This window comes from Micromesistius poutassou, assembly GCF_964030765.1.
Source record: "Micromesistius poutassou genome assembly, chromosome: 23".
NCBI lineage: Eukaryota > Metazoa > Chordata > Actinopteri > Gadiformes > Gadidae > Micromesistius > Micromesistius poutassou.
The window spans coordinates 2,963,125-2,972,455 of NC_140293.1; the positions used below are offsets into that span (position 1 = coordinate 2,963,125).

General features: G+C 49.4%; 3 protein-coding genes across 5 annotated transcripts in view; 2 read left to right on the forward strand and 1 right to left on the reverse strand.

Moving 5' to 3' along the window:
- Positions 1 to 1,295: 1,295 nt before the first annotated feature.
- LOC311368605 (uncharacterized protein) lies at positions 1,296 to 4,208 on the forward strand. Of its 3 annotated transcripts, XM_084487408.1 has the most exons (6): positions 1,296 to 1,522; positions 2,156 to 2,373; positions 2,599 to 2,767; positions 3,109 to 3,579; positions 3,884 to 3,940; positions 4,060 to 4,201. In XM_084487408.1, the coding sequence occupies exons 2-6, from the start codon at positions 2,158 to 2,160 to the stop codon at positions 4,188 to 4,190; spliced, it is 1,044 nt and encodes a 347-aa protein (XP_084343534.1). In that variant the 5' UTR covers positions 1,296 to 1,522; positions 2,156 to 2,157; the 3' UTR covers positions 4,191 to 4,201. The 3 variants fall into 3 exon arrangements, with proteins under 3 accessions (XP_084343534.1, XP_084343533.1, XP_084343532.1); XM_084487407.1 differs by having other exon boundaries at positions 1,296 to 1,656; positions 3,884 to 4,208; XM_084487406.1 differs by having other exon boundaries at positions 3,884 to 4,208.
- A 24-nt stretch (positions 4,209 to 4,232) lies between these two features.
- Positions 4,233 to 6,364, forward strand: LOC311368603 (uncharacterized protein). The gene is made up of 2 exons (XM_084487405.1): positions 4,233 to 4,723; positions 4,815 to 6,364. The coding sequence occupies exons 1-2, from the start codon at positions 4,504 to 4,506 to the stop codon at positions 6,155 to 6,157; spliced, it is 1,563 nt and encodes a 520-aa protein (XP_084343531.1). The 5' UTR covers positions 4,233 to 4,503; the 3' UTR covers positions 6,158 to 6,364.
- A 143-nt stretch (positions 6,365 to 6,507) lies between these two features.
- Positions 6,508 to 9,331, reverse strand: part of cfi (complement factor I) — an 8,030-nt gene continuing 5,206 nt past the window's right edge. The window contains exons 13-16 of the mRNA XM_084487404.1: positions 8,710 to 8,888; positions 8,286 to 8,387; positions 7,589 to 7,737; positions 6,508 to 6,858 (exon numbers count right to left, since the gene is read on the reverse strand). Of these exons, the coding sequence (XP_084343530.1) occupies positions 6,790 to 6,858; positions 7,589 to 7,737; positions 8,286 to 8,387; positions 8,710 to 8,888 (499 nt within the window). The 3' untranslated portion in view covers positions 6,508 to 6,789. The remainder of the gene's footprint in view (positions 6,859 to 7,588; positions 7,738 to 8,285; positions 8,388 to 8,709; positions 8,889 to 9,331) is intronic.

The following is a 9,331-nucleotide window of genomic DNA, read 5'->3' on the forward strand; positions in this document are numbered from 1 at the left end:
AACCATAGCTGACAAATGACCCAGCCCCGTCACAAAAACCTAGACGTTCACAAAACGCACAGAATCATAAAGTACTTACAGAATCTGAGCATCCGAACAGAAGCGTCTCTAAAACGTTGCCTGTGTGTGTTCTGTCTGCCTCATATCCTTGAGTCCATCTCTCTCAGTCAGCCAAACCACAACCCATTGAGTTGTAATCCCTCTTTATCTCTCTCTCTCTCTCTCTCTCTCTCTCGCTCTCCCTATCTCTCTCTCTCTTTACCAGTCTCCATTCCTTCTAGAGTGTGGGGGGTTTACTCTCAGTGATACCTCTGATGGAGGTTTACATTTAAAGGGGAAATAATCTAGACTAAGCGAGTCCAATTGTGATAAAGTGTTAACATAATCGTAGTTTGATGTCAAAAGAAGATCAAACTATGAAATCTTTGTGCATAAAGTGCGTGTGTGTGTGTGTGTGTGTGTGTGTGTGTGTGTGTGTGTGTGTGTGTGTGTGTGTGTGTGTGTGTGTGTGGCTTTCTCCCAATCCCCGGGCCCTGCAGTCCCACTAGCCCATCTGCCACACGGCTAATTCCATCTCTGTGCTAATCTGATTAGCACAAGTCAGCTAATAGCAAGCATTTTTCGTGTCAGCAACACTGTCTACTGACATTTTGTATTTCTGTCAGTTCTCCTTGTCTCCTTGTTGTTGTAGTAGTTGTCAGAAAAATCAAGTCGGCCTGATCTCGATGTGAGTGAGTGAGTGAGTGAGTGAGTGAGTGAGTGAGTGAGTGTGTGTGTGTGTGTGTGTGTGTGTGTGTGTGTGTGTGTGTGTGTGTGTGTGTGTGTGTGTGTGTGTGTGTGTGTGTGTGTGTGTGTGTGTGTGTGTGTGTGTGTGTGTGTGTGTGGAGCAATAAAGGAGGGCTGGGTGAGGGGTAACCTGTAGTGCAGAATTTCAGGAGGGAGACAGCATAGAGCCTGAGCCAGAAACAAAAAGACGTGTAAGAAGTGGATATATTCTGATGTATATACTGATATTATGATATTTACATTGTCATATATAAATATGTATATAGACATATGAATATATATAACAAGAGAGACGAGAGCGGCTAAAAGGCGAAAAATATAAATAACACTCATCTGATTTGCTTTCTGTTTTGCTGGTTTAATTTTATATCTGTGTTGTGTTAATCTGGTTCCAATGATATTATCCGGCGAGGATATTGCAAGTCAAAGTAAAAATGAACAACATTGTAACAGGTAAACAGTGAGCTACCAGGGTTCTGACTGCAGGGGGCAGTGATGATCCTCACGACACCTGTTACCCTGAAGCGAAGAAGATCTCAACTTCCTTGTTATGAACCACGTGACATTACTGTCGTTTAAACGTCTAAACACGTAAAAAAGTAATACAACTGAGATCTTTATTCTCAGTAGTTTCAGCATACGAGGGCTTTTAAGTTGATCTTATTGTTGTAAGGCCGGACCCCTTCTCAAGGCTTGGTGTATGGTCCTTTAGACCCAGAAGATAACTATAGTGCAGGTAAATAACCTCCACTGCTACTAACTTCATGGTCTTTTAGACCCTACGTTAGTAAACTGAAGTCAAAGTGCACGTAAAGAACCTCCACTCCTATCTCCATGGTCCTTCAGACCCAGTAGTCGCCTTTAGTGCAGGTAAAAAAAACAACAACACTACTATGGATGGTCTCTCTATCAATAACCGATGACTTGATTCACCCCATAGATCAGTTTCCAGCCATTCTTGAAAACATGATCTGGTTTGTAAACAGAGCAAGAAGCTGAATTGAAATTGTTGTCACTTGAAAAGCATTTCCTGAAGATAAACAATGGTGGCTTAAAATACTTCATCAGAAGAGTCTTGTGATTGGTTCGTTCACTCCTCCACATGAAAGCATCTTGACGTAACCCTTCACCCCTTATGTGCCTCTCCCAGCAGTATTACTGCTTTTATTCACACATCATAACACATCTGATCCAGAAATGTTACTAGGTCACGATCAAGCTCATTTCCAGTGCAGATTTTCCCAGAATACTGATCCAGGTTCCCATTCACACATGAGCCCATGCAGTCAATGTTCCATAACTTTGCAGCGAAAGACTGCATGTGTGAAAGGGGCTTCACTCTCTCTCCCTCTGTCTCTGTCTTTGCCAGCTATGCCAGGCCAGGGCGTGGCCAGGAAGAGGTGTGTGGGCTGTAGCGCTCCGCTCGGCATCGCCAGCCGCTCCTGTCCCAGCTGCCGGTCGGAGCAGCCCTACAAGCTGTGGCTCAAGAAGAAGATGGAGAAGTTTGACTCCAACCGAGAGAGCTGGATCAAAGCCCAGAAGAGATACCACATGTCCTCCCACGTCAGGGGAGAGGCTGTGATGCTGGTGCGTCATTTACTACTATCCCATTTACTGATACTTCTTTACCTCATTTGCCAATACCTCTTTTACTACTACCTAATTTAGTGTGTGTGTGTGTGTGTGTGTGTGTATTTGGTCCTCTTCATTCTTGCCTGTAGTTGGTTGCTCTGTATGCTGGCTGTGTGTTGTTTCCTTAATGGTGTGTGTGTGTGTGTGGATTCCTTACTGGTGTGTGTGTGTGTGTGTCAGCTGGAGAAGCTCCATGCGCTGGGCATGAGGGCGGTGTTGTGTCTGGCGCGGCCGGGCAGGAGGCCTGACTCCTGGGTGTCGGAGCTGCTGGCCCCGCGCTGCCACTTCAACCACACGGCCGCCGCCGCTCTCAAACGCATCCAGGCCCTGTTTGAAACCGTCATCCAAGGTACGCCCTGACCTGAGCAGGGCCAGGAGAGTCTAGTGGTTAGGGCGTTTGACACACATTAGCGAGATGACCTAAACCCTAACCTGATCATTAATGACATGTATCTAATATAATAACATCCTATATAAGTCCCATTGGGTAAAAGCGTTAACTAAATGACATATAGACATAGCAAAATACAATTTCATGCTTGTAGCGAGCCATATCCTAGCCGTTAGCATAATATCTTAGCAGCTAGCCTTATATCACAATAGCCAGCATATCGTCCTAGCCACTAGCATTGTACCTCTAGCATGAGCTCCTAGCCGGGCCGCTAGCATAACGTCATATTTCTTATCAAGGCTGGAGTGAGACGGCCCCAGCAGCGGAGCCCCAAGTCTCACTTGCTACCCTCACACCCAAGACCCAACCCCCCGCCGACCAGTGCCCCGCGATGGAGCAGGGCCCCGCGATGGAGCAGGTGGAAGGCCTTGTGGAGGAGGTGGAAGACCCTGTGATGGACAAGGGGGAGGACCCCATGATGGTGGAGGGCCTTGTGGAGGAGGTCGAAGCCCCCACGCTGGACGGAGTGGAGTGCCTGGTGGAGGAGGTGGAAGGCCCCACGATGGAGGCGGAGGAGGGCCTTGTTGAGGAGGTTGAAGGCCCCACGCTGGAGGGAGTTGAGGGCCTTGTGCAGGAGGTGGAAGGCCCCACGATGGAGGAGATAGAGGGCCCATCAATGCCAGAGGTAGAGGGCCTTGTGGAGGAGGTGGAAGGCCCCACACTGGAGGCAGAGGTCCCCACGGCGCAGGATGCATCCCAACGTATTGAAGGTTAGAAGTCGTAAAAATGTTTTGGTATAACTTGTATGGGCTAATAGTATACTACTGTACTCGTATGCTATTATACTACTAATAATCCTGTACTCGTACTATAATACTATATTACTGTCCTCATATACTTTAGCACTACTAATAGTATATGACTTTCCTCATATACTATAATACTAGTATGGGACCTAAAATCTTCGAAGATTAAAATATTTAAATTTAATAAAAGCCTGTAACAAGAGATATTTTGAGACTGTAGTGATATTAGACGCGTCATCATTTTATAACACCGTGATATACCGTTTAGATTACGGCACCAGCAGACATGTGACCCAAAAAAGACAACCACGGAGCAGAAGGAAAGGTGAGTTCAGAGGTCAGGGTCTATATGACCTATATGACCTGACATCACATGACCTATATGACGTGTTCACCTGTAGGATGGCTGTTGAAAACACTGTCTGTCATGTCACTTCTTCACAGCCTTCAAACCCAGAGAGGTGGAAAACGAACAGCCAGAGGTGTGTATTGAAATGCTGACTCGTATGTTCGTCAATACTGAATTGTATGTTAAAGGAGAGATTTGGCATTTTTCAAACGTGAACCTACTTTAAGACTTTGTTGGACACTTGAAGTTGACCAGATTAAGCGAAAGGTAAAGAATAAAGTTGTGTTCCTCTGTAGGGATCTTTTCCTCAATGAAGCCTGTCAGTGGCAAAAAAAAACATTTAGGGGGACGTACATTGAGGGGAGCTATATGCAAAAATATGCATCAGTACCCGTGCACCCAAAATAATGGGAAAAATAGACAGGTTGAATAGACAGGTTGAAAAATCCTGAAGTTCTCCTTCAGTTCTGACTGGTATTTATAGTAAAGATAGTGACCGGTTTGTAAAGTAAAGATGATGACTGGTATGTACATAAAGGATGAACGCTGGTATGTATAGTAAAGACGATGACATGTACTGCATGAGACTAACTCTCTCCCATGTCCTCCATCAGGGTTCCTCCTCGTCTCTTCAGTGTGAGGAGGTTTCAGTCTCTGTAGAGACCAGTCCTGCTCCTCCAGAGACGCCCCCCGCCACAGGAGGAGCAGAGAGGAGCTCTCCAGCCCAGGAGGAGGTGGAGGAGGCGGTCCCTGCATCAGGTTAAAACCCACCACTCAGTTCTAGAGGAGGGCAGGACATGAAGTGTCTGATGTTTGAGCTAATGCTAATACGGTGGTGTTGCTTTGGCAGGAGCTCCTCTCGAATGGGAAGGCTCTGAGCAGGACCCCGATGACCCGCGACCAGAGGACCCCGGAACGGCGACCGGGAGGCACGGCTGCAAGCAGTGCGGCAAGACCCTCTCCACGCCCCAGGGCCTCAAGGCCCACGCGCGCGTCCACACGGGGGAGCGGCCCTACGTCTGCCCGCTGTGCGGCAAGTCGTTCCTCCAGCTGGGCAGCCTCCGCTACCACCGGCACAGCCACAGCGGCGACAAGCGGCACCTGTGTGCCCACTGCGGCAAGACCTTCGCCCGGACGGACGTGTTCAACGCCCACCTGCAGATCCACTCGGGCAAGAAGCCCCACCGGTGCCCCGACTGCGGCAAGAGCTTCCTGCGGCCGGCCAACCTGCGGCGGCACCGGGCGGTGCACACGGGCGAGCGGGCCTTCCTGTGCACGCAGTGCGGCAAGAGCTTCAAGCAGGACAGCCACCTGCGCTCGCACCAGCGCTCGCACACGGACGAGCGGCCGCACGGCTGCGCGCAGTGCGGCAAGAGCTTCCGGCTGGCGGCCACGCTGCGGCAGCACGCGCTGATCCACACGGGCGACAAGCCGCACCGCTGCGCCTACTGCGAGCGCCGCTTCCGCAGCGCGGGCCAGCTGCGGACGCACCAGGAGCGCGGCCACTCGCCGGACAGCCCGTACCGGTGCGGCCGCTGCGGCCTGGTGCTGGCCGACTCGCTGGCGCTGCAGAGCCACGAGGCGCTGCACGTCAAGGAGAAGCCGTACCAGTGCGTGCAGTGCGAGAAGGCGTTCGGCCAGGCCAAGGCGCTGCAGCAGCACATGCTGCTGCACTCGGGGGACAAGCGGTACCGCTGCACGGCGTGCGACAAGGCCTTCACGCGGCTGATCACGCTGCACACGCACCAGCGCATCCACACGGGCGAGCGGCCCTACAGCTGCGCCTCGTGCGGGCAGACCTTCATGTGGCTGGCGCAGCTGCAGAGCCACCAGAGGCTGCACGGCGCCGGCGAGTGCCCGCACCGCTGCGCGCACTGCGACGAGGCCTTCGCCCGGCCCTCGGAGCTGCGGCTGCACATGCTGCAGCATCCGGCGGAGACGCGCCACCGCTGCGCGCACTGCGACAAGAGCTTCGGCCACCTGGGCGCGCTGAGGACTCACGAGCACACGCACGCCATCGACAAGCAGTTTGCGTGCGACCAGTGCGGCAAGAGCTTCATGTGGCGGTACCAGCTGCAGTCGCACCAGCGCATGCACTCTGAGGTGCGGGTGAGGCACTGCCAGGAGTGCGGGGAGAGTGTCACCGAGTCGTGGCGCTCGAAGAAACACGTGTGCGTCCACGCTGCTCAATGAGTAGACATGCCTGTCGTCATACACGGAAGATACTGGTTGAATCTGGCGAGACGTTGTGTGTGTGTGTGTGTGTGTGTGTTCTACATGTCTGAATAAATCTCTTCTATACGATTGTTTGTGTTTTGTCATTAGTAAAAGTACAATCATTTGAAATTCATAAAATAAGCAAGCAACTGCTTTTAAGTGCTACTTTATAGAAACGAGAGTATTCGTGTAGTGCGTAGTGCAGTGTTTCCTCAAAACCAACATCCATTGACCACATTGGACATGGCACTAGTTATAACGGGCATCAGCCAATCCAGTAAGGCCCAGAAGAGAGTGGCTCAGAAGAATGACAGATGGAAAGAAAATGTTTAAGTAAATTGTATTTAATGCATCTGCCCTGATGAATATGTTAATGATCATGTTGGTCTGTGGTATGGCATGTTCTCTGTTCGACTACTTCACCGGTAACCATCATCTGTAGGTCCTGTTCTAAACAGTTGGATCTGATCACACAGTCAAAGTGTCTGTATATTAGTCCACAGGTAACAAACCATCATCTGGAGGTCCTGTTATACTCTAAACATGTAGTTTGACCTGCTCTCCTCTAGGTCCTCATCCTTAACCTTGAGTGGTCCCAGTGAAGTGAGTTAGCTGTTGTATATGGTAACTGCTGGCCAGCCGGTGTGGTACCGAATCCATTCAAAGTAATGGGCCACCTGAAGGGAGAGAATTACATGAGCATCTTAGAGACTGTGGTTCCCTGACAGAAGTAGAATGACATGAGGAACGTCTTAGAGACTGAGGCTGTGGTTCCCTGACAGAAGTAGAATGACATGAGGAACGTCTTAGAGACTGAGGCTGTGGTTCCCTGACAGAAGTAGAATGACATGAGGAACGTCTTAGAGACTGAGGCTGTGGTTCCCTGACAGAAGTAGAATGACATGAGGAACGTCTTAGAGACTGAGGCTGTGGTTCCCTGACAGAAGTAGAATGACATGAGGAACGTCTTAGAGACTGAAGCTTTGGTTCCCTGAAGGTAGAATGACATGAGGAACGTCTTAGAGACTGAAGCTTTGGTTCCCTGAAGGTAGAATGACATGAGGAACGTCTTAGAGACTGAAGCTTTGGTTCCCTGAAGGTAGAACAACATGAACAACATCTTAGAGACTGAGGCTGTGGTTCCCTGAGAGAAGGAACCCCAGAAGGTTCTAGTTCTACCTGGGTTACATTTTGGATTAAATAACGAACGTTCTAATAGGAACTGCTAGACTAGAGGTCAGGACGTGATCAACATAAATTGACACTTAAATGTATGTATATAAACATGTTGATGATGTATTAAAACTGGTTTTCCAAAACTTTCTCCCAAATGGATTACATAACTAAATGACTGTCTTGTCATTATGCAACGCACACACAAACACACACACACACACACGAGTGTACCTGGGTGTAGACCCCAGGGAACCCTGGCTCCGCACACTTGGCCCCCCAGCTCACGATACCCCAGAGGTAGGACACGCCCATCTCATCCTGACACACCAGGGGCCCCCCGCTGTCCCCCTGACACGAGTCCACGATGCCCTCCAGGTCCCCTGCACACACAACGCCACACATGTCACACACAACGCACAATGCACACTAACACACTAACACACTGGGTACGTTTGTTTACTGTCCCCATGGGGGAATTATTTATTAAAAGTATTTGCAACGAATCGAGATCCTAGAGAGAATTTGCGTCGGAATTCTATCACCCTGAAAGCCTTTATTTATTTATTTTTTCTTTATTAGCCTTTATTTCTTAATGTATTTCTTAAAGGGAAAAATAAATGTTGTGTCTGAGATGCTCTAAGTGTCCAAAAAAGTGAAAAATTAGGTAAAATAATTGGCGAGAAGTTCTGCGTTAGAGGAGGTTGATGGAGTGTTTGGGGTTCACGTCCAGTTCTCACCATCTGGAAAGCTTGGAGCTCTGGAGTTCATGTTCCTGAATACATTTTCTAGTTTGTGGTTAAATTGCAGTTTTGCTTTGAGATAACCTAACTTTACATGATGCCCCAAACAGCAGGGTTAGTTCATAACTCTTTGGTTCCAGCGGTGGGTTAATCTATGTCATCTTGTGTTTGGGAGTAGTGAGTCCTACCAGCACACATCATGCCAGGTTTGAAGCGGTCTTTGTAGAACTGCTTGCAGTCGTCGATCAGAGTGACGTTGGCGTACAGCAACACGTTAGACCCTCTGTTGTCTGGACACACATGACATCATCATCATCACATCATCATCACAACATCACCATTACATCATCATCCCTTCATCCCATCATCACAACATCACAACATCACCATTACATCATCATGTACCCGTTACATCCCAAGGTCCTGCCCAAGCCTGAGACGCTGTGTGTGTGTGTGTGTGTGTGTGCGTGCGTGTGCGTATGCGTGTGTGTGCATCTGTTTGGGAGGTCCTGCCCAAGCCTCAGACGCTGTGTGTGTGTGCATGTGTGTGTGTGCGTGCGCATGTGCGTGTCTGTTTCTCTGTCTGCGTGTGTGTCTGTGTGTGTGTGTTACCGGCGGTGCGGCCCCAGCCCGAGATGCTGCAGGTGTGCGGCGCGGAGAAGAGCTGGGTGGTCCAGGGGACACAGACGGCGCTGATGGCAGAGTTCTCCTCCAGACAGATGTCCTTGTGAGGGGGCAGCCGCTCCAGCTCTATCAGCGCAATGTCATTCTCATATGTGGCGGCGTCGTACCTACGCACACACACACACACACACACACACACACACACACACACACACACACACACACACACACACACACACACACACACACACACACACACACACACACACGCACACACACACACACACACACACACAGACAGATAGTTATAACTAGTAGCGTTATTTTTTATTTTATTAACCTTTATTTTACCAGGAAATTTCCCCATTGAGATTTAAAATCTCTTTTTCAAGGGAGTCCTGGCCAAAAAAGCAGCATAAACGTAAAAGTTCCACATTTAACATTTAAACACACACACACACACACACACACACACACACACACACACACACACACACACACACACACACACACACACACACACACACACACACACACACACACACACACAGATTATCAAGCTAAGCTAGTGGTGTTGTACCTGCAGACACACACATACACTTTGACAGAC